At 38.7% G+C, this 27950-nt stretch overlaps 1 protein-coding gene across 1 annotated transcript in view; it reads left to right on the top strand.

Annotated features, from left to right (window-relative positions):
* Positions 1–27950, top strand: part of rab40c (RAB40c, member RAS oncogene family) — an 82825-nt gene that overhangs the window by 17729 nt on the left and 37146 nt on the right. Inside the window, exon 2 of the mRNA XM_059979601.1 lies at positions 25938–25998. Coding sequence (XP_059835584.1) covers positions 25938–25998 — 61 coding nt within the window. The remainder of the gene's footprint in view (positions 1–25937; positions 25999–27950) is intronic.

Consider the following 27950-nt stretch of genomic DNA (forward strand, 5'->3'; position numbering starts at 1 on the left):
GAAATCCTCAGCAACCAGGAATAATTCCACATTTGTATAACAGTGCAGAAAGTTGATGGCACATGCTGAATCTTTGCAGTAACCCAGCGCATTGTCATTCAATTTTCTATTTTGTCACTTTAATGTATATTGATGGGCATTGATACAATAAATCAGCTTGTGAAATGTGTTCCAAGTCCTGCTGTGCTGTGCCGGTAAGCAGCAGCTTGTTTTTATCAGCTTGGTGAACAGCTGAGGTGCCTTTCTATGTAGTGTACTACTGTGATAAGTCTTTAATTGCATGACTATCCTGATCTGGATTTTCTTTGTGTTTATGTTGCATATTGTGGACATCTGCCTGGAAGATAATTTCCCCTCAATGTGGTTGAAATATAAATTTATATCATCTTAGTAATACTTTGTTTGCATTCCAATGGTACACTGTTTTGTTGTTCAAATCAAAAAGTTATTTCTGAGTTTTTGTTTTTATAAAGATAAATATATCAAGAAGAGAGATTTGGACACTCTTTCATTTTAGTATTTAATGTGAAATTGGTTCACTGTTTATTGTCATGATAATTAAGTATGGAGCAACTGACAAGATTTCTTTCACAACCTAATCCCTTTATAAAGTATCAGATTCTGTGTTTGCTAAATTATCTCTCGTGTAAAATGACAGGTTTTTAAAATATTAGAAATGATTAATAAGAATAGTGCACTAAACATTGTATAACAACTGATTGGAAATGCGTTCTTATTAAGTGGTATATCAAAACAGTTGCAGTTATTGTAATTAAAAATTAAAGGTCAGATAGATGAACTGAAAATAACTTGACTTTTGATTGCAAATCTTCATTGCTTCTGTTGAAACCATAGAACCCAATTTACAAATTTCTCTTGAGACAGTAGAACCCAATCTTTACCTAGGGGAATGGCTGCTTAATGGGTTTGGCATAAAGGGAGAATTTTCATTACAGCTTATAGGTTTTATAAAGACATGCTGGTCTAGAGACTAGAGTAGTGATACAGATGTCTCATCTGCCAGATGGAATGAAGCCTTTTAGCACTTTTGAGATATAGTCACCTCTTGAAATGTGAGCTTCAAATAATTGATAGTTGATATTATAATCCCATTCAAGAAGACACACTTAATAAGCACATCTGGCCCATGCGTAAATTGTTAGAGAATTTCACATTTTCCTCATATTTTCCATCAGTATCTTATTGGCACCTAAACATATTTTATCCTGTAGGTTTCAGTTTTTTTAGCTAGCTTTGTATGTTGAGGTTAATGGATAATAGAATTGGATGATCTGTAAATCCAGTGTATTTGACTATGAAAGTAGTTCTAATGTGTTTCTTTTTCAGAATGTGAGCTTTTGTCTTTGCTTTAACATATAGGTCATGATAATAGGAAGAAAGAGACTACACAGAAATTTTCAAAGAGGAAAGGGTAGACGAATGCTGTAAAGGATGAATCTGTCTAATTTAGAGGTGTTTCAACTTTGCATTAATACTGATGAAGAATTCTAGATCTAAAACTATATTTCAGATATAATTCCATCAAGGCCCTAAATAATCAGTGCTAAATGTTTACCTGATACACTGAGTGTATTTTTGTTTCCAATATCATCAGTTTTTTTTGAATATTTACAGCTGTTTCAAATTACTTCTGAATCCATGTGTAACACTGCATTATATAGTTCCTATTTAAATGAAAATTTATTTTATGTCATTAATTCAAAGCAACACAGCAAATTGAGTAGTACTGGTGTTTTTGGTTTTGTGTGTAGAAGAAGAACAATAATGCTGTGTGAAACTGAATGCACAGCTATGTTCACTGGGGTCTGAAATGTAGATGAAATTGTTTTTGCAATTTAGTTATTTTTACTTTTTTATTTGCTACGTTATGTCACGGATTCAGTTGATTCAAAACAATAGTCGTTTTATTTTATGAGTACACAGATTAGAAACAGGATGAGGCACCAAGTCTGTTATGCCTCTCAATAAGAACATGGCTGACTTTATTGTAACAACCCTTTTTCAACATAAATAGATGCTGTACATGGTGCTTTAGCTCTTTGATTAGTGAAACCTTTTTTCCCCCAAATTATATACTTCACTGATGTTTCCAAATCTGTCGATGGTCTTCGCCTTCCCTTTCCTAAAATTTCTTACAGTCCCACTTCATATGTCTCGGCTCTTTTATTTCTGTATTCTTGCATGCCCCCATACTTAATTGCCTCACCATTCAGCTGTCAGCACTTAAGTTCTGAAATTTTTTCTCGATCTCTCCACATTAGTATATCTTTCCTTAAGAATGCGCCTTCAAACTTTCCATCTTTGACCAAAATAGATTAGGATTAAGAAGAACTATAGATTGTTAACCTTTTACTAAATGTTATAATTATTTTAAACTATTTTAAATATCTGAGTCTTACAAATGTGTTCAGTTGCCTTTATATAAATGACTTTGACAGGAGGTGTTTGTTTTCTGACAGTGGCTGTCAGGATATTTTAGAAGAAAGTTTGTGTTAACCAAATTGTAGTTACAGGTGTTACTGTCAAGCGCCTTTGTTCCACCTGCAAAAGCAAGATTTCCCAGTGGCTAACCATTTTAAGTCCAATCCCCACTCCTATTTGACGTGTCAGTCCATAGCCACCTCTTCTGCTGAAGTGAAACCACCCTTAAGTTGGAGGAGCAACACCACATATTCTATCTAAGTAGCCTCCAACCTGATAGCATGAATATCGATTTCTCCAGCTTCCAGGAACTTTTTTCCCTTTCCTCTTCAGTTCCCCACACTGAACCCCCCCCCCCCCATACTGCTTTGCCTCTCTTGCCTATCACCTCCCTCTAATGATTCTCCTTCCCTTCTCCAGTAGTCCGCCCTCTCCTGTCAGATCCCTTCTTCTCCAGCCCTTTCCACCTATCATCATTAACACCCCCCCCCCCACAAAACCTGGCTTCACTCATCTTCTAGCTTGTAGTCTTTCCCCTCCCCCCCTCCACTTTCATGGGATAACAAAAGTAAACATCACAAGTACCTCAATATCATTTATTGCTTGTGACAATCCTGCAAAGTGCCTTGATATAGTTTTTGTTATAAGTGGGAGGTGGTGAATCTTAAGTTTGTGCTTAAGGTCTGTTTCCTTTAGGGTCTTTGGCAGCAACTATATATGTGTGAAAACTTGCTGTTATGTGTAAAAGGTCCAGTGAAGTTGATACCTCTATGTTCATACCACTTTCAGGTTACAGGATGGGTTTTCGGTGTAATGCAAACAGGAAGTGGATTTGTGCATTTAACAATCCAGTTTGAAATAGACATTTCCAGTAATTATACCTGGTTCAAAAAGTAAAACAAAACTCGTGCTTAACTACATGAAATTTAACGAGCAGGTGCAGAAAATACATGTTCCAGTTAGGTGGTGGCATGTTCAATCGCAGCATCTTCTACACGCTCAACCAAAGGTGTTAATGTCCTTTTTAAATGTTTTTTATGATCACAAGACCCTTCCGGACATTAAGAACTGCACGTTTACCCCATCAGTAAGTGCTGGTTGGTGGAGAAAGTGAAGGATCTGGATTTGGTGTGGATCATGCTGCTGCCTGCATCAGAGATGTCTCAGTGCGTGAAGGCAGTATGCAGTCTAACAGTGAGTGATCATCTTGTGATCGCAAGACCTTGGACAATGCTGCACATCTGATTCACTGATGCAGGGTGAAAGACTAGGTAGGCCTCAAGCTGCATGTCGCCTGCTTACAGCCACCCAGGGGAGAGGTATCGGAGTCGGTGCATTCCACCAGAAGTGGTGTGGCACAGTATCCAAGCTGAAGTCAGTGCTGCCTCTCTCCCCAGTGTTTGCTGGACAGAAGACAAATTGTATTGTGTTTGATGACAGAAGGGTCTGACGAAGGGTCTCGGCCCAAAACGTCAACAGTGCTTCTCCTTATAGATGCTGCCTGGCTTGCTGTGTTCCACCAGCATTTTGTGTGTGTTGTTGTTTGAATTTCCAGCATCTGCAGATTTCCTCATATCTCCTCTGTAACTACTTCCAAGCACCTTAAAACGGTGCCCTCTTGTGCTAGCCATTTCTGCCCTGGGAAAAAGCCTCTGGCTATCCACATAATCAATGCCTCTCATCATCTTATACAGCTCTATCAGGTCACCTCTCATCCTCCGTTGCTCCAACGGAAAAAGGCCAAGTTCACTCAACCTATTCTCATAAGGCATGCTCCCCAATCCAGGCAACATCCTTGTAAATCTCTTCTGCATCCTTTGTATGGTTTCCACATTCTTCCTGTAGTGAGGCAACCAGAACTGAGCACAGTACTCCAAGTGGGTTCTAACCAGGGTCCTATATAGCTGCAACATTACTTCTTGGCTCCTAAACTCAATCCCACGATTGATGCACCATATGCTTGTTTTAAGCCATTCACTAGTAGTTTTTACCTACTCACTCTTTAACTTGAAATTTCATTTATTTATAAATTGATAGGATAAATCCACAGTAAAAGCAATTTGATACAATTTTCAATTGTATTAGTCAAAATAACATCAAATAACCACTCTATGAAGGAGCTTTTTAAATTTTTCAAACACAATTTAAAGTAGCTAATTGAATTGCTTCATGACAAATTTTATCTTTTATTGGGCTTTGCAAAGCCAGTACTTTTGTAAGCCAGTACTTTGTTAAAACTATTTATTATTGCTTGAGAAGGAACTTATTATGGAATTATTGACTGTTGAATTTGTATATATAGCAAACAATGCACTTTTAAATAATTCAAATGTGAGGCAGATAGCTCAAGTACAAATAATTATAGTTCTTGTTTGAACTAGCTTAAAATATTTTATCAATGTTTCAAATAATGGATTTGTACTACTATCCTGGGAATCAAAGTTGGTGGTGAAAACATCAATAATTTCAGATATGCTGATGACACTGTGTTAATTTCAAGTATGGAGGAAGAACTACAAAATTTAATTGATACAGTTGTTGAGGAAAGTGCAAAAATGGGTCTATCTATCAATTGCAAAAAGACAATGTATGGTGATATTCAAAAAGAAGGAGAATCCTATCTGCAGGCTGAGAATAAACGGGGAAGACATAAAACAAGTACAGAATTTTTGCTACTTAGGAAGCTGGGTAACATCAGATGGCAAGTGCAACATGGACATCAAAAGAAGAATAAGAAGAAGGATGACAAAAGACACCTTTACAAGAATGAAAAGTATACTGACCAACACTAAATTGGGCATGACAACCCACCTCAGAGTACTGAAATGTTACTTTTATCCGGTATCAGAATGTTGGACAATATCTAGTAACATGAGGAAACGAATTGACGCAGCAGAGATGTGGTTTTTGAGGAGGATGCAAAGAATATCATGGACGAAACGAATATCTAATGAGGATGTCATAAACTGAGCAAGCACAAAAAGAGAAATAGTGTATGAGATCATGAAAAGGCAATGGAACTTCATTGGACATGTGACTGGGAAAGGGGAGTTAGAATGCTCGGTAATTGTGGGAAAGATTGAAGGGAAGAAAGTAAGAGGAAGGCAAAGACAAATGATGATGGAGACAACAGCTGGAGAACTGGAAAGGAATACCAATGAATTGATCCACTTGACCCGAAACAGGAGTGTGTGAGCCATGGCAGTCAAAGCTCAAACTGGGCATGGCACCTGATGATTGATGATGATGACTACTATCCCAGTTAATTTTTTTTTATTATGAAGAATGTCATAGCTCTTAATAATTTGATGTAGGCTTCCATCACCCAAAGGAAATAGTGCCATTTTCCTAGGCTCTTGAAATAAGAATTTTATTGTATCCTGTGACCTAGTTGAAATCATCTGCTTTATTGCCATGCCTGAAAGCAAGTGAGATTTTATAAACAGTGGAAAAGTTAATGTTATCCAGATATTAAGGTGTGAAATACAATTTGCATAGAATCAGGAGGCTGATTGAAACAACGTCACATTTGTTGCATCTGCTTTATGAAGTGTGCTTTATTCCTTTCTTAACACTCAGTTGTAATTACAGTCATAGTTTCAGATGACATTGAAGATTAAAGTACATTGATATACAGTAATCAAGAACAATACTTTTAGTGTTAGGTATTCTAGGAAATGGAGATGGCCATTTATTGTGAACGTGCCCAATAAAAATTGATTGGAGACAACTTTAAAAACCTGATTTATCAGACAAGTAAACAAAAATCAAAATTGCAAATACTGGCTAATACTTCAGCAGGTTCACCAACATCTGTAGAAAGGGAAATGGTGTTAGCATTTCGGTTTAAAAGGAAGTGGAAAGGATGAATAGGACAAAGGGGCTATCTATGTCTTGGCAAAGTTAGAGTTAGCATGGTGAAAAGGCATTGAAGTAATTTAGTCAAAATATTCATGAGTTAAGTTGGAAAGAACAATGGGAAAAGAAACACAAGTTATGAAGTGAGGGCAATGAGAGACAGAAAACACAGGGATGAAAAGCTCAATACAGAACTGCATGGAATGTTTGTATCAGAACTAACCCTTTTTGTGTTGGTATAAATTTGCTCAATTTGTACGATGATCTTCTTGCATTTTCTACAACTGTTTTGCAATTTAAAAAAAAAATCCTTTATTTCCATTTTCTTTCCCTGTAACTCCCCTGATAAATCTATTAATGGATTACTTCAGCACTGACACTCTCCTCACTATCAGGGGAGCGAGCCCCTTTGTCTTATCTTTCACTTCCACACCAATATAAAATAAGATCATTTTATTTCTTTCCCTGTTCTCACTAGGAGTCTTCAATCTGAAATATTAACTCTGCATTTTTTTCCATATCTGTTGCCTAGCCTGCTGAGTATTCCCATCATTTTCTTACAAACATTTATTGTTTTTATTGGAGAGAGATTTGTTCTTCAATAGTGCCCAATATGTTCAATTATCATAGCCACATTATCTTTCTAAAGTGCATCTACATTCTTACCAATGATCCAGCTATATCTCAAATATATTTTTTGTTTTTGATAGTGACTTTATTGTTGGTATGGCTAACTATACAAGCCACGTGACTGGACAAAGAATTGAACTTTTGTGATATGAGATTTTGTAATTGAAGCCTAAATTTGGCATCTTCTGACACCTTGTTGCAGAAAGCTGTCTCTTTTAATATTCCTAATTACACAGATAGACTGTTGCCACTGCCACTGTTAACTGAAAAGCTGAATGGCTTGGATCTTTATTGCGCTTTGTGCTTTGAGAAAGGGAGATCCAGTTAGATGGAATTGAATAAGGATTGTGGAGGGGTGGGGGGTTCAGATCTATGAGGTAGTAGGACATTTTGAAATGATGAATATTTGAGAACATTAGGTAATGTATTCTTAAACAGATTTTTGAGCAGAAGTAGATAGTATCAAGGAATTGTATGCAAGGACATGGAACCATTATACCAGCTAGCTTGAATGACTGGAGTGTTACTTTGAATGCTTAGGTCTTGGATAAGATTCAGGTAAGAGTATAGCATTTGCATTTTAGTGAATGGGAATATTGAGGTGCACACTATAGTGGAGTGGCATTGAATGAGTGGGAGTTTAGATATTGAATGAGAGGATTTGACATCATTAGTTCTGTTTCTTTTATTTTAAGTACTAACTTGTGTTAATCAACATCTTCACTGATGGCTGTGGTTTGATAGAAAATCAATTAGGAATGGTTTGCCCAGTTGCAGATCAGATTGATTAATTCAGATAATATATGATTGGAAATATCTTTTGATATGGGGCTATTTAACTGCAGGTACCATGTAAATAGCCTCATATGAAACACATTCAGATTACTGAATTGCAGATGAGCTGTGGACATTTGTTGGAATGGAATTTTCACAAGTGCATTATAGCTTCCTATTTTGCATTTTGAAATATGAATATTGGATCAATATCACACATTCTGGTTTAATGAACACACTGAATTTGAAGATGAAATTGCATTTAGTTTAAATTTGCCTTATTTTAAGATTTTTCCTTTCTATAAAATACTTGTCTTGAAATACATATTAGAGATGAACATTAAGTCATAGTTAAATATAATCCACAGAAAAAGAAATTTCAGAAATAGGTCTGAAAGAAATGTCCTGAAAGAAAAGTGATTTTTACGGGCCATGAGCCTATGCTATTAGTCAGTACCTGCAGTGTAAATACAATGCAGAGTGTTATGATCTAAACTTTATTAATTATAGAAAGTTTATATTATCCAGCTGTTTGAATATATAAGAACAGAATCAAAATATCTCCATGGTACTGTAATTAGTGACAGTTTGAATTTATTGTTAAGGCACAGTCTTCCAGGAAACAGGACATCCTGTCTCAAGTTGTTTCAACCTGACCAGTATTACAGTGCATGATTAATATTTGAATGTCTCCCTCATTTCTGTCAATAGAATTTGAGCTTCTGATAGATTTTCTCTTGTCATGGTACATGCTTTCATTTGCAGTAAAGTCACTAACTGCTTGTCCCTGGACCTGGAGCACAATATATGCTCTGGCATTGCCCCAGGTACAGGCTTCTACTTTTACATGGCAGACTGTAGCGAAGAAGTTATCTCACTGAAGAGCTTATTGCATTTGCAGCAACATTTGACGATTTGTCAACACCCCTACTCCCAGATTCCATAACAGACTTAACTGTCAGTGTTATGATATCCACAAACATTTAATATTACTTGGAACCTGTTAAAAATGTTAATTAAAAAAAATTAAAACACAAGTACAAACTATAATTAAGAAGCTCTCATAAATGTTCAATTCATGTGAATGGTACACTAGATCAAAGTCAAAAGTTAATTTTATTGCCAAATGCATAAGTACATGTAGCACAGGTGTAATGAAAATCTTGTTTGCTGCAGCATTAAGGCACTTAATACTGGGTTTAACCTAGTGTGGGTTTAGCAGGGAGGCTGTTCAACCTGACAGCTGTGAAGCTTGCATAAGTTTGTGCTGCTTGGTATATTTCCAATAGGAGTCAACTAGAGCAGCACAGAGGCAGGTGGCAACTCTGGTGTCAAGTTGGAAGATGTTATTGCCAACTTGGGCCCTTGCCAGTGTTGGAAACTGGAATTTCTGGGGTGAAAATGCACCCTAATCCTTGAATGAGTGCAGATGGGAATCAGAAAATCTCACCTGATGGCTTTTATCCAGTAGGTTCTAGTTAACATTACATTTAACACAAAATTGGATTGAATAGTTAGTTCAGTAGTTAAAACTAAGGAACAAAAATAATCCTACTGAGAATTCTGCATTTTTCTTCAAATTTAATTTCCATTGCAAATATTTTTTGCTGAAGTCATTTTGCGATAAGAAAACATACTATGACTCACAATCTACTGTTTCAGTTCACTTCTATTAGACAATTAGACAGTGGTCCTGTCAGTACTCCGGACCTAATTTTACTGTGTCACATACAATTTGTTTTCTTTTATTGGGCCAAATATTGTGAAACACACTGCTGTTAATTTTAAATTCTTTGCACTTCAAGGCAGGGTGACCCAGTTCCCCAACTATGTTGCTAAAAGGTTGTTGGTCAGTAGAGATATGAAGTGGAAGAATGCAGTACAAGACCATGTAGAGGCTTGAATTGAAGGATGTGAATTTTGAGACCGAGTCATCCTTTAAATGGATGTCAGCAAGCAGAGATGGAATGCTGCATGCTGTGAAGGAACATTGGGCAGAATGGCCCTATAGTCCTTAAGAATTCAGAAATGATTTTTCTGAAACATTTCGATGGCTTTGCAGAGTTGATTTGGAAGGACTGCCTCCCTTAGTTAGTGTATATAATTGTCCTTGGCAGTACAAGACATGGACTTGAGTTAAGGGGAGGCTGAGGGCTTAGAGAGCAAACAAATTCTTTACTCAATGCTGTCAATCTTTGGAATTCTCTAAATCCAGAAGGTTTAGTGGTTGGTCATCAAAAGTATTCAAGGTTACAATTTGCTTCTGGATATCAATGGAGTTGAAAGGATATTATGATTGGGAAGTATGTGAAGATTAAAAGATCAACCAAATGTCATTGAATGACAGTAGGCATGAGGACTGTGTTCTGTCCTATTTTAGAGTCATGCAGTTTTACGGCACAGAAACAGGCTCTTTGGCCTCTACATCTATGCCAACCATTAAACTTATACTAATCCCACTTTCCTACATTAATTCTAACTTTTTCTATGGTCTACTCATTCAGTTACCTATTTCGATGCCTTTTAAACATTAGGTTTTTACACACCTGTGGCAGTTCATTCCAGGTACCAATTACTTTTCTTTTAAAAAAACCAAATCCTTTCAATTTGAACCTACGTCCTCTAGTTTTAGATACCCTTACCATGGGAAACAGGCATTGATAGGGTGGATGGCCATTCTTTATATACCTTTATTATATCACCCCTCAGTCTCCTTTCCTCTAGGAAAATTGATCTAGCCTATCCATTCTCTCCTAATAACTCAAGCTGTCCAATTCAGACAGCATCCTTTTAAACCTTTTCTGTTCCTTCTGTAACTTAATCGCATCCCTCCTGTATTTGGTGACCAGAACTGTACACATTACTACAAGTAATGTCTAACCAACATTTTGTACAATTGTAATATTCCAACTCTTATATTCAGCATCTTGAGTATTGAAGGCAAGCTAGTCATACACCTTTCTCATCACCTTGTCTACCTGTGTTCCCATTTTTGCGAATAATGTGCTTTAACCCAAGAACTCTCTATCTCTGTTCAACAATATTCCCCAGGGCCCTGCCATCTGCTATATATGGTCTGTATGGTTTAACTCCTCAAATGCTTCACTTCTCATATGTCCCCATTGCTGTTCAACTGCCCACTTTCCCACTTGGTCTATATAATATTTTTAGAACTGTAGACAATCTTCACAATCCAATAAACCACCAGTCTTGGTGTCATCTACTAAATTGCTAATCTTGTCACCACTGTTTTTATCCAAATCATTAATGTATGACAAACAACAGAGGAGCCAGTATTAACCCCTACAGCACTTAAGACATAGGAACAGAATTAGGCCATCTGGCCCATCGAGGCTACTCTGTCATTCAATCATGGCTGATCCTTTTTTCTTCTCCTCCTCCTCAACCCCAATTCCCAGCCTTCTCCCTGTAACCTTTGATTCAATGTCTAATCAAAAGCCTATCAACCTCTGCCTTGGATACACCCAACAACCTGGCATCCACAGTTGCATGTGGCAACAAATTCCACAAATTCACCACCCTTTGGCTAAAGAAATTTCTCCGGATCTGTGTTTTGAAAGGACACCCCTCTAGCCTGAGGCTGTGCCCTCTTGACCTAAACTCTCCCACCATAGGAAACCTCCTTTTCACATCTACACTGTCTAGGCCTTTCAACATTCGAAAGGTTTCAGTGAAATCCCCACCCCTCATCCTTCTGAATTCCAGGGACTAGAGCCATCAAATGTTCCTCCTATGATAACTCTTTCATTCCTGGAATCATCCTTGTGAACCTCTTCTGGACCTTCTCCAATGCCAGCACAACTTTTGTAAGATGAATGGCCGAAAACTGTTCACAATACGCAAGGTGAGTGCCTTATAAAGCCTCAGCATCACATCCTTGCTCTTGTAACACATGACTAGTCACAGACCTCCATAATTTTTCCATGTGCAAAGTTGTGCTGACTACTCCTTAACAGTCTGCCTCTCCAAATGCATATAAGCATTGCCTCTCAGAACGCTTTCAAATAACTTTTCTATCATTAATACAAGACTCACTAGTCTGTAGTCTCTGCTGCATATGAAATAATGCACAACATTGCTTATTTGACAGTCTTCCTGTATCTCACCTGTGTTTAAGAGTGATGCAAATATATCTGCCAATGCACCAGTAATCTCTTCTCGCTTCCCACAACATATTAGGTAGGATATAGTTAGTCATACCATGGGTATTTATCCAATACCTCAGTGTTACACCTCTAATGTTGATATGGGAAGATTTTAAGTTTGCACAAATGCTTCCATACCCATGAAAAGTAGAATTTCAAGTAAAGGAGATCTTGCTTGACCATGATTTTTGGAAAAAAAAGGCTTATAAGTTAAAATGTGTAAAATTGAAAATAGATGAGCAAAGGTGGCTCAGCAATGGGAATAGGTTAGTTGCTTGAATGGAGACAAAAGTAGGAGCATTAGTACAGAAGGTTGTCATAGGTAACAAAGGGGAATTGGTTGGGTGCAGAGCTGTGATGAGAAGTGTCATTTGGAGTTTAATTCAGAAAAATGTGATTTGATACACTTTGGAAGGTCAAATTTGAAGGCAGAGTATAGGGTTAATAGCAGGATTCTTAATGTGGAGAAACAAAGGGATTATGGGATCCACCTCCATAGATTCCCTCAAAGTTGTCATGCAAGTTGATAGGATGGTTAAGATGGCATATGGTATGTAATGTTGCTTCATTAGTCAAGGGACTGAGTTCAAGAGCCATGAGGAAATTTTGCAGCTGTGTAAAACTCTGGTTAGACCTCATTTGTTTCCGGTCACTTCATCATAGGAAGGATGTGGAAGCTTTAGAGAATGCGGAGGAGATTTACCTGGATTAGAGAACACTTCTTATGGGGAAAAGTTGAACGAGTTGCAGCTTTTCTCTTTGGATTGAAGAAGCATGAAATGTGAGTTGATAAAGGTGTATAAGAAGATAAAAGGTGTAGATAGGGTGGACAGCCAGCACCTTTTTCCCAGGGCAGAAATGGTTAATGTGAGTGAGCATAATTTTAAGGAGATTGGAGAATAGTAAAGGAGGTGAATATTAGAAGTAGGATTTTAAACAGTCCTGGGTATGTAGAATGCACTGCTAGAGGTGGTGGAAGCAGATACATGAGGGACATTTAAGGGACTCAGAGATAGGCAGATGGATGAAAAAAAGTGGGGGAGGGTGGTATATAGGAGAGAAGCATTAGATTGATCCTGGCGTATGTTTAAAAAGACAGCATAACATGGGCTGTTGTACTATAAAATCAAAACTGTAAAAAATATTGTAAGCACTCAGCATGTCAGGGAACACCCCTGGAAAGAGAAACAAAGGACATATTTCTCCAGTTATATAGAGCCTTGATGAGACTGTTTTAATGTCTCATCTACATGAAGGAAGGATATACGTGATGGAGAGAGTGCAGTGAAGGTTCATTGGATTGATTATGGAGATATCATTTTTATTGTACAGGGATTAAACAGACTATTGTTTTCTATACTCTTGGTTTTAGTACAATGTGAGGTGATCTCATGGGAAGGTACAAATTCATGCAGAATTGTAAGGAATTGACCTTTACCTGCCACTGTCTAGAACCAGGGATTGAACATCAAGGTAAGACCTTTCATGCAGAAGACATCTGAGAAGAAATTTCTTCAACCAAAGGGTAGTGAATCTTCAGAATGTTCTACTCTAGTGCAGCAGAAGTAATGTAGCTAGGGAAAGATCAATTAAATGATAAAGGAGTCAAGGGAAATGGGCTTGGTACAAGAAAATAATGGAAACACAAGGGGTCAGATGGCCTATTTCTGCCTCAAATTCTGGGGCATGTTCCTGTTTTGTATCAACTTCTGAAAGATGATAACTGCAACAATACAGAGTTTCTTTGCTGAAATTGAATCCATGACATTCTAATTCATTGGATTCTTGGACAGGCCCTAAAGGTTCATTACCCTTGCTTGGTCAGTGAACAAACTTTTGCAACCTGAAACTCTGATTTCTCCATTCAAGCAATCCTAGCCAGAAGAAACATCTTTTCCCCTATCCAAAGATTTGTCAGAATTTTTCTAAGTGTCAATGAACAACTCTTTAAGATCCACTGAATACAAACTTGGGCATTCTCATTGTCTCTATCTCCAGAGACAGCTGTGCTTATCCACCGGTTTATTATAAACCAACAGACTCTCACAGCTACCTGGACTATACCTTGTCCCACCCTGCTAGTTGTAAAAACGGCATCCCCTTCTCTCAATTCCTCTGTCTCTGCTCTCAAGATGAGGCTTTTCATCCTAGAATGAAGGCGATGTCCTCCTCTTTCAAAGAAAGGGGCTTCCCTTCCTCCAGCATCGACTCTGCCCTCAACCGCATCTCTTCCATTTCATGCATGCCTGCTCTTACCCCATCCTCCTGCCACTCTTACCAAGGGGATAGAGTTCCTCTTGGCCTCTCCTACCACACAACCAGCTTCCATGACTAGCACATTATTCTCCAAAACTTCTGCCACCTCCAACTGGATCCCACCACCAAGCACATCTTCCACCCCCCCCCCCCCCCACCACCACCCCACTTTCTTCTTTCTGCAAGGATCACTCCCTATGCGACTCACTCGTCCATTCGTCCCTCCCCACTGATCTCCCTCCTGGCACTTAAAATTGCAAGTGGAACAATTGTTTCACCTGCCCCTACACCACCTCCCTTGCTACAGTTCAGGGCCCCAAGCAGTCCTTCCAGGTGAGGCAACACTTCACCTGTGAGTCTGTTGAGGTCATATACTGTATTTGGTGCTGTAGATGCTACCTGGTCAGCTGAGTTCCTCCAGCATTTTTTGTGTGTTGCACGTACTTGGACAACTTGATTTCTGCTTCCAGAGTGTCTTGCCAGCATAAAATTCAACCCAATGAATATTTTTTGCGCCCTCTTTGGCAAGGACATTCTTTTTTGAGGTTAGGCAAGAACAATGCATAATACTGCAGGTATTATCTTGTTAAGTATCAGGACATCCTTGCTTTTTGTACTCAAAACATCCTGTGAAAGCTAACATGCCTCATGCTTTTGTATCTGCTTGCCATTACTATTGTACAAGGAAATAAAGTTTTTTTTCACATAAGTACTTTCCAATCTAATGTACTTTAATAGTAAGTGACTTTTGTTTCTTTTACTAAAGTGTAAACTTCATATTTATCGACAGTGAATCTGTGGAATTCATTGCCACAGGTGGCTGTGGAGGCCAGGGGATTGGGTGTATTTAAGATGATGGTTCTTGATTTTAAAAAGTTACAGGGAGACTGCAGGAGAATGGGGTTGAGGGGGTAAATGAATCAGCCATGATGAAATGGCAGAGCAGACATGATGAGCCAAATGGCTTATTTGTGCTACTATATCTCATGGTCTCATTGTCTGCCATGTTCTTGCACAGTGGCTCAATCTATCTAAATCACAAAATCCTCCACCCCTTTTTTTTTGCAGAAGCTCTCTCTCTGTCTGCATATACCTCAGAATGGAGATTCTTTAGACTGATTTTAATCCATCAGTAGCTTTAATGCTTGGATACCTATTGATTTAGTACTCTGAGTGTAAACTGGTTCTATATTAACGTGCAAGCGTGTCAGTTTTTGGCCCACTCTACTTAATTGGATGGTTGTGAGTTGAAGTCCTACTTGTTAACTTGAACACTACCATTTAGGCTGACATCCTAGTGCTGCACTGAACACAAGGAATGGAAATGGGTGTAAGGTATTGAGCAGCTCATGTCTGGTTTGTCACTTAGTATGATCATTGCTCATCTTTTTCACTTCTGAAACACTAATGAACTAAACACATATCTTTATTATCTTGATAGATTTTTGGCTATTCATCTCCCATAAATCCTGTGCCTCTGTACCCTCTTAGGTTCAGGTTAATGCTTCATGTTGATGGCCTTTCATCAGATGTGAGAAAGTATAGAAGTTAAGCATGTTTCATGAAAAGGTAGAATAGATCGAGAAAACAAAAGGAATGCTGTAATGAGTAGAAAACCACAATCAGCATCATCACAGGTACACCACAAGGGTGTGTGTTTAGCTCCTGTTCCACTTCCTTTATAGATGCAAGTCCAGCTCCAATGCCATATTTAAGTTACTGACGACACAATTGTCATTGGCTGAATCAAAGGTGGTGATGAATCAGCATATAGGAGGAAAATCGAAAATCTTGCTGAGTGGTGCCACAATAACAACCTCTCACTCAATGTCTGCAAATCCAAGGAGCTGATTATTGACTTCAGGAGGAGGAAATTAGAGGTCCATAAACCAGTCATCATCTGAGGATCAGAAGTGGAGAGGGTCAGCAACTTTAACTTCCTTAGTTTTATCATTTTGGAGAACCTTTCCTGGATCCAGTACATAAGTGCAATTACAAAGAAGGCACAACAGAGCCTCTTAGAAGTTTGCAAAAATTTGCCATGTCATCTAAAACTTTGACAAACTTCAATAGATATTTTGCAGAAAGTATATTGACTGGTTGCTCAAGACATAGTATTGACAGGAAAAAACCCTGTAAAATGTAGTAGATACGGCCCAGGCTAACACAGGGCTAAAGCCCTCACCCAATAGTTCACATCTACAGGGAACAGTATTGCAGGAGAGCAGCATCCATCATCAAGGACTCGTACCAACCAGGCCACGCTCTCTTCTTGCTGCTGCCTTCAGGAAGGAGGTACAGAAGGCACACCACCAGGCTCGGGAACAGTTATTACCCCTTAACCATTAGGCGCTTGATCCAGAAGGGTTAACTTACTTCAGTTGTACTCATACCATCACTAAATTGTTTCCACAACCTATGGACTCACTTTCAAGGACTCTTCATCTCATGTTCTCTACTTATTGCTTATTTATTTTCAGGTGGCCCCCCCGCCCCCCCCCCCCCCCCCGTTTTTCAAATTTTGCTTTGGGACACCTCGCTGTTGCGAAAGACCTACATTAGTTACCTGTTTTCACTAACAGAAGGTGTACGATGAAAGGCAGCGCGTTTTTAAAAAAAGGCAGCGCACACCCCAAGCAGCCAAGCTCCTCCCCCAGAACTGCTTTATAGCCACCATTGCTTAAACATGTGCCTGTGAGTATCTGAGCTTTGCGTCGATTTATTTTATGCATCTGTTAGCAAGATGAGTTCTAAAGGATTGGAAAAGCCTAAAAGAGCTTTACACTTACTAGACATAATTAAGGGTTTTGATCATGGTGAGCGAAGTAAGGACATAGTGAGTTTGGCTCAGGAGGCTGGGTTTGTGGAAGTTGACAAAGATGATGTTGAAGAGGTTTTGGCATCCCATGACCAAGAACTGACAGATGAAGAATTGATGCAATTGCAAGAGGAAAGGATAGCAAATCGAAACTGAAGCAATAGCAAAAGGCCCAAAAGTGAAGTCCTCTAGGAATTGAACTTGAAGCAATTGCATGAGATTTTTGCTGCGATTTACAATGCTGCAATGACTGCAGAAAAGTATGACTTTAATTTTGAAAGAGTACGTAGGTATAGGGCACTTTGCAGGATGGTTTGAGTGCTTACAAAGAGCTGTGTGATAGAAAACTATGTGAGGGTAAGCAGTCAAGCATACTGTCGTTTTTCAAGCCTTCCACGTCAGCCATAGCAGACAAACCTTGACCTTTGACATCGAGGCATGCAGACATAGAAGAAGGTGATGGAAACAGACGACGATGAGATGACACCCCAGTTTCCTCTACCTCCCACCACCCCAACCTCTGACAACTCAGCCTAACACACCATCAGTGTGCTTGCTGTCTGCCCGATTCCGGAAAGTGAAACTACATTGTACATGCATTATTTCTACTTTATATAGGCTGTGTACTTTTATGTGTTATTTGGTATGATTTGGCAGCTTCATAGCTTAAAAGTCACTGCAAAGAGTGCTTCTGCTGAGAGTGCTTGCGTGAGATTTTCGCTACGCTAGACAGTGCTGCAATGATCGCAGAAAAGTATTTCTGCTTTATATAGGCTGTGTATTTATCATATCATTCCTGCTTTTACTATATGTTACTGTTATTTTAGGTTTTATGTGTTATTTGGCATGATTTGGTAGGTTATTTTTTGGGTCTGCGAATGTTCACATATTTTTCCCATATAAACAAATGGTAATTGTTTCTTCACTTCACGACATTCCGGCTTACGAACTGTTTCATACTTTACTTTATTGTCACCAAACAATTGATACTAGAGTGCACAATCATCACAGCAATATTTGATTCTGCGCTTCGCACTCCCTGAAGTACAAATCGAAGTAAATATAATAAAGATTTAAATTATAAATCATAATTAGAAAATAGAAAAGGGAAAGTAAGGTAGTGCAAGTCAGGTCCGGATATTTGGAAGGTATGGCCCAGATCCGGGTCAGGATCCGTTCAGCAGTCTTATCACAGTTGGAAAGAAGCTGCTCCCAAATCTGGCCGTACGAATCTTCAAGCTCCTGAACCTTCTCCCGGAGGGAAGAGGGACAAAAAGTGTGTTGGCTGGGTGGGTCGTGTCCTTGATTATCCTGGCAGCACTGCTCCGACAGCGTGCTGTGTCAGGTGAATCCAAGGATGGAAGATTGGTTTGTGTGATGCGCTGGGCTATGTTCACGATCTTCTGCAGCTTCTTCCGGTCTTGGACAGGACAACTTCCATACCAGGTTGTGATGCACCCTAGAAGAATGCTTTCTATGGTGCATCTATAAAAATTAGTGAGGGTTTTAGGGGACAGGCCAAATTTCTTCAGCTTTCTCAGGAAGTAAAGGCACTGGTGGGCCTTCTTGGCAGTGGACTCTTCTTGGTTAGACCAAGTCAGGTCATTTGTGATATTCACCTCAAGGAACTTAAAGCTTTTGACCTGTTCTACCTGTGCACCACCGATGTAGATGGGGTCATGCGGTGCGCTACTCCTTCTAAAGTCAACAACCAATTCCCTCGTCTTGCTGACGTTGAGGGATAGGTTATTGTCTTCGCACTATACCACCAGGTTCTCAATTTCCTCTCTGTACGCAGACTCATCATTACCCAAGATACGGCCTACAATTGTGGTGTCATCAGCAAATTTATATATTGAGTTCGATGGAAACTTGGCTACACAATCATGGGTGTACAGTGAGTACAGCAGGGGGCTGAGTACACAGCCTAGTGGGACACCAGTGCTCAGAGTGATTGTAGAGGAGAGCTCGTCCCCTATTTTTACAGCCTGGAACACTCTACCTTCTGATAGCGGGGGAAACCTGTATTTATTGGTACTAATTCATTTTTTATCTTTCTCTTCATATTTGCACAGTTTGTTTTCTTTTGCAAATTGATTTTCTGTCCTGCTAGGTGCATTATTTCATTGGTTCTATTGTTTCTTGTATCTACTGTGAATTCCTGCAAGAAAATGAATCTCAGGGTTTTTTTTAATGGTGATGCATACAGTTGTCCCTTGGTACCACGGGGGATTGGTTCCAGGACCCCCCACGGACACCAAATTCTGCAGATGCTCAAGACTTATATAAAATGGCATAGTATTTGCATATAACCTATGCACATCCTCCCATATACTTTAAATCATCTCAAGATTACTTATAATACAATGTAAATGATATGTAACTATTTGTTATATATCCTATTTGTTTTATATATATATATAAAACCATATTTGTTATATGGTATTGTTTAGGAAATAATGACAAGAAAAAAAAGTCTGTACATGTTTAGTACAGACGCAACCATTGTAGCTCTTCTGGGAACACTGATGCTGCCTCAGCGTCAGCCGATGCCGATTCTCCCGTGATCTTTAAGCTCTTGAGGCTGTAGCACTTTACGTAGCTAACCAGCCATCCCTTACTGGCCTTAAACTCCTTCCTCTCGCTCACAACACAAATAGCGAACAAATGAGATGGGAGGCTAACAATGCTCAAATAGAGAGACTGATCTGTGAAATGGCAGGAGGCTACAGCAGGGTATACCTACACATCAGTTCTTTCATGTGGATTCAGCATAATGCTCGGCACGCAGCAAATTCAAGTTTTGCTTTTTGGAACTTTGTGGAATTTTTTTTGGAATACTTTCGATCTGCGGTTGGTTGAATAGTACTATTTATTAGTATGTACTAATGAATGTAGTATTTATTACAAATTACTGTAAATTGAACATTGCACATTTAGACGGAGGCGTATTAAACTTTTTTGCTCATGTATATGAAGGATGTAAGTGATAAAAATTCAATTTCAATTCAATCTGGAAATGAAGTATCACAGCTGTACATGAGATTAGGTTTTGCTTTGCAGGAAGTAATGGTTTATAAACCCTACCAGGGCTAATGTGCATCCAATTCTGTCTCTAACCTCAGAATTGTTTTCTCTCTTTTTAAATAGCCTTCTGAGGTTGTATATTTCTAGATCACTGGTCTTGACTGCCATAGATCTAGCTCTCAGCAGACTACGAATTTCCTGGTTCATCCACAGCTTTTGGTTTGGGTATGTCTGGTATGTTATCTAAGGCTTAAACTCATCCACCCAGGTGTTGATGAAGCTGGTGATAACTGTGGCTATTCATTTAGATTTGAAGATGAATGTCTGAATATTGTCCAGTCCACCAACTCAAAGCAGTCCTGTCAGTGTTCCTTTGCCTCCTTTAACCATATCTTCTTGGTCCTCACCACTGATGCTGTGGTCGTTACTCTCTGTAAAAACACTGGGAGTAGGCATACAGCCAGGTGATTTCCTGGCCATTTCCCAGGAGTGAAGGGAGTTGAACTTACTTTTTCCTCATGCCCTTCAGCTCTGATTAATTTCAGGTCGCAGACAGCTGGAGTGAAAATCAATTGCAGCTTGGTCAGCAGGGTATCTAGGAACTGTGAACATTGAGGGCAATTAATCTTATCTCCTTAACCAATTAATGATCAACCACTCCTTAACCTGACATCTTGGACCCGCCATAAGAACAGAATTAGACTATTCAGTCCTCGAGTCTTCACCATTAAATCGTGGCTTATTTATTTTCCTGTTCAACCCCATTCTTCTGTCTTCTCCCCGTAACCTTTGACATCCTTACTAATCATAGCCGTTTCAACTAAATTGGCATGAAATTACATGGAAGAAAATGTGTGCTTCTCAGATTTATTTTTTCTAAATTGAGCATAAAGATGCAAATTTAATATTGTTTAGGTAGCTTTATTGGTGAAATTTAAGAACCAGAACCACTGTCTACATTTAAATCATATAATTTAACAAAGATAGAAGTGTTATTTTCAAGGTTAGTATGGTGTTTGTATGCATCAAATCAGAAAAACAATAGATTCTGCAGTTTTAATTTTTTCAGAAATACTGCAATAGTAAAAGTTTCCAAGTGGACCATACTGGAAATTGTATAGACATACTGTACAGTTTTCAATATAATCCACTGATAAAGGGATATTTTTCTTGAGGCATGCTGCATTTTGTAGAATTAGATAAAATAATATAGAAACAGGACTTTCAGCCAACCTTGCCCATGCTGATCATGATGCTTATCCACACTAATCCCGGACTTCTATGTGTTTAGGTCTGTATCCAGTCTATACCTTTCCTATCAAAGTACGTATCCAAAAACCTTTTAAACATTGCAATTTTATCTGCTTCAACTGTGTTAGCTTGTTACTGATGATTACCAGCTCCTGTATGGAAAAGCTTATCCCTGCGATCTCCTTTAAAATTCTACCCTTTAAACCTGTTCCCGTGAAGTTCCAGATTTGCTCTGTCCTGGAAAAAGGACGCTATCTATGCCCCTAATAATCTTTTATAAAACTCCTATTTAGTTTGCTACTTTGGTTAACAGGGAGATTGGGGGTAATCATGAACAAACTAAGTTGAAACTTTGTATTAATATTTCATACTTTCAAATCCAAACTAATCCTGGAATTCACTTTTCGTTGAATATTCATGCACACTCACTTCTTCCCATCATTCTGCAAAATGTCTCTTGGAGAAATTCTTGTCAATGTTGGGTAAAATGCCAGTATTTTTCATTGTTTTTCAGATCACAGTCAAAATATTTTTTTCACAAAGCCAGACTGTTGGTGGGATGGTGAAATGTAGTAATAGTCTAAATTATTTTATTTAATGGCATGTACTAATTAATGACCCAGAGTTTGTGGCCTGTGTCTTATCATCACCATTCACTCCAATCTCAAAATAAGCTCCTTACAAGGATATAGCAATCTCTGTGCACAAACTTTTCTGAATCCTAATGTCAATTTCAGGGGATCTCTGACAACCAGTGATTTTACTGGCTAAACTGAGCACAACAAAGAACTTTTTAATCATCAAACCAGGAATAATGTAATGCTTTTGTATTACTATTAAACAAAATACGGGATTAAATTGAACATAGGTCTTTAAAATTCATTGCTTTGTAATATTTTATGTACTTGGTAATATTTTATATCATTTTATAATTGCATTATAATTTGCTAAGTGATAATTAATCATGCTTGGCAAATGATTATAATGCATTTTGATAGGTATTTGATAGAGCATAAATGTAGGTTCTGGAAATCTTAAGTGCTGAATTCGGTGATATTAATCTTTCAAGTAAATTTTTAGTGTGTGATTTATAGTGTAGAATAAAGAAAGGAGAATCTCCCTCTTTCCTTTCAATTCATAGACACTCCTTTTTGTGCTTTTGTTTTCATTCTTGTTATGTCCTTTCTCCAATGATGAAATTTGGTGAATTCTCCTTCCAAAGACACCCTGAGAGTCAAGAAATTGAACATAAAGAAGGGATCAATGTTTTTGATTTGGTGCTTTTAACTTCGCTTCCAGCTTGTTAGTCTCAGGTAGAATGTGTGTTGGCTCTCAATTCCGTTCATTATTTAAAAAGATTTTATAGATGTGGCACTTCTGTAACTTTAAATCAGATGAAACTGATGTGCCTTTATTTTCAGGTTTCTCAGCATAGTAAACTAAATATGCAATAACCTTTCTAACCTTCCTTTGAAATCATTTCCACATTACGTAGTATAATGAGTGCAGCTGGCCACAATGTAATATCCTGATAATATGTGACAGAACGTCCATATCACTTCCATGGAGTGTAGTCTGTGGGTATAATTGCATGCCTAAATTGACATCTGTTCATCTGTTACATCTAAATCCTTTCTTTGACTTGCAAAGTGGAAGCTATCTTAACCTACAGAGCATTGCAAATGCATTGTTCAGTCAGGACACTTGCCATCTGCTTATCACTAATATGGCTGTATTGCCTTATAGATTGATATTTACAATGAGGCATGACAAGTTCTCTTGCTACTAAGCAGATTTATCTTTAAACATTCTCTTTGATTTGTAGTCCAATTTTTTAAATGCATACCTTTCTTATAATTGTTGAATTTAGGAAAACAAAAAAATGGTCAATTAAATATTTTAAATGCTATTGTAAGGAAAAATGCAAAGTAGATTAAGTCAAAATGAGAGTAGAGAAGGTATTAAGACGTAAGGACAGAGCAAGTATAAAACAGGCCCTGCTCGGTATGGACACAGGCCCTTCGATCTAATGAGTCCATGCCAACCACGGAGTTCACTTAGCTGATCTCAATTTCCTGCATTTAGCTCGTATCTCTCTAAGCCATCCAAATGCTTCTTAACTGATACTATTGAACCTGCCTCACCCACTTCCTCTGTCAGCTTGTTCCATATATTCACCGTTCTCTGTGTGGAAAAAGTTGCACCTTAGGTCTCCTTTATATCTTTCTAACCTTAACCTATTCCCCCGCCCCATGTAGAAGAGAAGATGGAGAAGTCTAAAGCCATCCACCTTATCTATGCCTGTAGTAATTTTAAACATATCTGTATGGTTGTCCCTCATTTTCCAAGGAATAAAGTGGCCAACCTCTACATATGGCTCTGGTCCTCAAGTTTTGGCAACATCCATGCAAATCTCTACACTCTAGTTTAGCTACATCTTTCCTATATCAGCACAGCCAAGCGACCCTCAGCAGTGACTTGTATAATTGCAATATAATGTCCCAACTCTTGTATTGGATGCTGTGAATGATGAATAGAAACTCGTTGGAAATGGCAGGTGCTTGGAGGATTCAAGTACCTTTCGCTAAAAGAGCTCTGGAGTTTAAGTACTTTCGAACTTGAATCAGACTAAAGGAGATTATGTTTGTTATTCATTTTCAATTCTGACATGAACATGTGAGTTTAACTATATACTGATATACCAACATTTTGCAGTTCCAATTTTAGTTTAACTATTAGACTGATATACCAACATTTTGCAGTTCCAATTTTTTACTACTTTTCAGTAATATAGCAGTTCAATTGCATTCTAAATAAATGCACAAAATGTTGCACATAATACATGCGCATTTCGCTTCATTGAGAAACAAGTCAACTGCAGTATACTGATTAGGTTACATCAGAGAGATCAATGTGCCGTTGATCACTGTGCTTCAATTAATTTCTTATTTTAACAATATGCTTTTTTGTTACTTTTCCTTCTGTTGCTTCCTTTATCCCATTGCAATCTGCTTTAGACATTTTGTTCTAACCACAAATCTATTGAGCTATCAACCAGTGTGCTGTGTGAAACACTTAATAACATTTAAACCTTTAAACATTTAGAAGTTGTGGAGAAATGTAATGTTTTTCATAATTTATTTATTTAGAGCTACAGCATGGAATAGGCCTTTCTGGCCCAGTGAGCCACAGCACCCAGCAATACACCAATTTAACTCGAGCCTAATTACAGGACAATTTACAATGACCAATTAACCTACCAACCCATACACCTTTGGACTGTTTGGACAAAATGTACAATGCTATCTTGAAACTGTAGAAAAAAGTGACATTAATAATCAATTTATTTTTGTGCAACACACAAAATGCTGGAAGAACTCAGCAGGCCAGGCAGCATCTATGGGGAAAACAGTACAGTTGACGTGTTGCAAAGTAATACAAAGATAGGTGGAGGAGGAGTGGGTAGTGTTGTGTAAACAGAGAACCTGCAGAGAGACTTGGGGCAATGAGCAAAGAAGTGTCAAATGAAATACGATGTTCAGAAGAGTATGGTCATGCACTATAGTGGAAGAAATAAATAGGCAGACTATTATTTAGATGGGGAGAAAATTCACATTGCAGAGATGCAAAGGGACTTGGGAATTCTTGTGCAGGATACCTAAAAGTTAACCACCAGGTTGAGTCGGTGGTGCAGAAGACGAATGCAATGTTGGTATTCATTTCTCGAGGTGTAGAGTATATGATGTGATGCTGAGGCTCTGTAAGGCCCTTGTGAGACAACACTCTGGAATATTTTGTGCAGTTTTGGGCTCCTTATTTTAGAAAGGATTTTAGACATTGGAGAGGGTTCAGAGGAGATTCACGAAAATTATTCCAGGATTGAATATGAGGAGCGTCTGGCAGCTCTTAGACTGCATTCCCTGGAGTTCAGGAGAATGAGGGGGGGATCTCATTGAAACATTCTGAATGTTAAAAGGCCTGAACAGATTAGATATGGCAAAGTTATTTCCCATGTTAGGGGATTCTAGGACAAGAGGGCGCAACCTCAGGATCAAAGGACATCCATTTAAAACAGAGATGAAACGAAATTACTTTAGTCAGGGGGTGGTAAATCTGTAGAATCTGTTGTCACAAGCAGCTATGGAGGCCAAATCATTGGGTGCATTTGAGGCAGAGCTAGATAGGTTCTTGATTAGCCAGGGTGTCAAAGCGTATGGGGAAAAGGCAGGAGGGGTGTGGTGATGACTGGAAGAATTGGACCAGCCCATGACTGAATGGCAGAGCAGGCTTGATGGGCCAGATGGCCTGTTTCTGTTCCTATATCTTATGTTCTTGGGCACGTTTCGGGCCAAAACCTTTCGGCAGAATTGGAGGGAAGAAATCTAGATTTGAAAGGTGGGGGGGGGGAGGGGAGAGAGAAACACCAGGCAATAGGTGAAACTTGGAAGGGGAGGGATGAAGCAAAGAGCTAGAAAGTTGACTGGTGAAAGAGACAGAAGGCCTTCACCCCCACCTTTCAAATCTACTCCTCAGTTTTTTTTTCAACAGTCCTGCCAAAGGATTTCGGCCTGAAACATCGACTGTACTTTTTCCCGAAGATGCTACCTGGCCAGCTGAGTTCCTCCAGCATTTTGTGTGTGTTGCTCAGATTTCCAGCGTCTGCAGCTTTTCTCTTGTTTATAATTTATTTTTGTGTGTGTGTGTTTTTTTTACAGGAATTGCCTATAAGACCACTACAATCCTGCTGGATGGCAGACGTGTAAAACTAGAGCTCTGGTAAGATTTTTTTTAAGTACAGTGAAAGTGCGATTGTGGTGTTTATACTGTTCTAGGATATTTGCAATATTTGCAGAAGGTTTGCAAGCTAGAGCCCTGGCTTTACTCTTTTTATATATAGGCTATGCTGGCAATGCCCATCTGAAATGCCCTTGGGGGAAAGTGATTGCCAATTGTCATCTTAAACTGCTGCAGTCTGTGAGGTAATGATGGCAATAAGTGGCTTGCTTTAAAGTGGTTTCACTTTAAAGAGTGGTTAGGAATTGATTGCATTGTGGGTGAGATGAGATTTAAAAAGATGTCCAACTTGTCATCAAGTGAATGTTAAACACGAGCTCAATAACACCAGCTGAAGAGTTGACGTAGAATTTTGTTATTCTAGCTAACCAATTTTACTGTGGCAAATGTTCACATATCTCATTGTCATTGAGAATTCTCTGTGCTCAATTTCTTGCATCTCAGTAGGGACTGCACAGCACTTTGCCAGAGGCTAAGGATACTTTGAAGTTATAAAACTAATTTATAAATTCAAGTTAATTTCCTTTATTCTACATCTTCTCCCCCCCACCCCCACTGCATTCCTGTCCAGTGCCATATACTACTAATGTAATGGCACAATGGGCCATGAATAAGTTATTCAGGTCTGTCCATTATTACATCATTTAATAGTTGTTGCTAGCATTTGGATTACTCTATCTACTAACAGATGAAGTCTAAGCAGTTTCTTTGTGAAATACAGTGTTACAGAATAAATGTTTGGGGGGAGGAAATCAACAGGTTGGTCAGCATGTATCACCTTCACCATCCTTATAACTGCTTACATTTCAAATTTGTAAGCTATATTTGGGCAAAGAAAAGGAGAGAGAGGAAAGTATGTTCTAGGATAGGAGAGATTCATTGAGAAAAATTAAGATGAATCAATCAGTTTTATTGTCATTGACATATGCCATGAAATTTGTTGTTCAATACAGTGCAGTACATTAAAAATGAGTATTAAAAATAAGTAGTGCATATATAGTGAGGTAGTTTTCATGGAATCATGGACCGTTCAGAAATCTGTTGGTGAAGGGGAAGAAACTGTTCTTAAAATGTTGAGTGTGATTTTGGGCTCCTGTAGCTCATCCCTGATGATAGTAATGAGAAGAAGGCATGTCCTGAGTGGTGGGGATCCTTAATGATGGATGCTGCCTTTTTGAGGAATCACATTTTTGAATACATCCTTGATGGTAGAGAGGCTAGTGTTCATGATGGAGCTGGCAGAGTTTACAACCCTCTGCAGCTTTTTCAAATCTTGTGTAGTGGCCCCTCCATACTGGACGACTATGCAACCAGCTTGAATGCTCTCCACAGTTCTACTGTTGAAATTTGCTAGAATCTTTAATGACATATTAAAGGTGATGTTAGTGCTGATCAGAAATAACAGGTCCTTGCCTAGGCAGGTGTTAATTCTAGCCATGGTCAACCTCTGAAAGCACTTCCACAGAGTAGATTTGAGTGCAACTGGCCGATAGTCATTGAGGTAGCTCACCTTGCTCTTCTTGGGAACCAGTATGATTGATACCCTTTTGAAGTGGTTGGAAACCTCTCACTGCAGGAATGACAAATTGAAGATGTCCCTGAATACTCCTACCAGTTATTTGGCACAGGTTTTTAGTGCCCTACTAGGTACACCATTGGGACCTGTCATTTTGTGAAAGATGTCTGAATCATATTTCTGGATCATTGGGAACTCTTTTGGGGCAGGTGTAACCTGTACAAAAAGGATGGGTTGCACTTGAATCCCAGGGGGACCAATATCCTGGTGGGGAAATTTGCTAGGGCTACTAGGGAGAGTTTAAACTAGAATTGTTGGGGGGGTGGGAACCGAACTGAAGAGACTGGGGAAGAGGAGGTTAGTTCACGCACAGAGAAAGCTTGTAGACAGTGCGAGAGAGAGGATACGCAGGTGATAG

The sequence above is a fragment of the Hypanus sabinus genome, chromosome 9, assembly GCF_030144855.1.
Source record: "Hypanus sabinus isolate sHypSab1 chromosome 9, sHypSab1.hap1, whole genome shotgun sequence".
Taxonomy (NCBI): domain Eukaryota; kingdom Metazoa; phylum Chordata; class Chondrichthyes; order Myliobatiformes; family Dasyatidae; genus Hypanus; species Hypanus sabinus.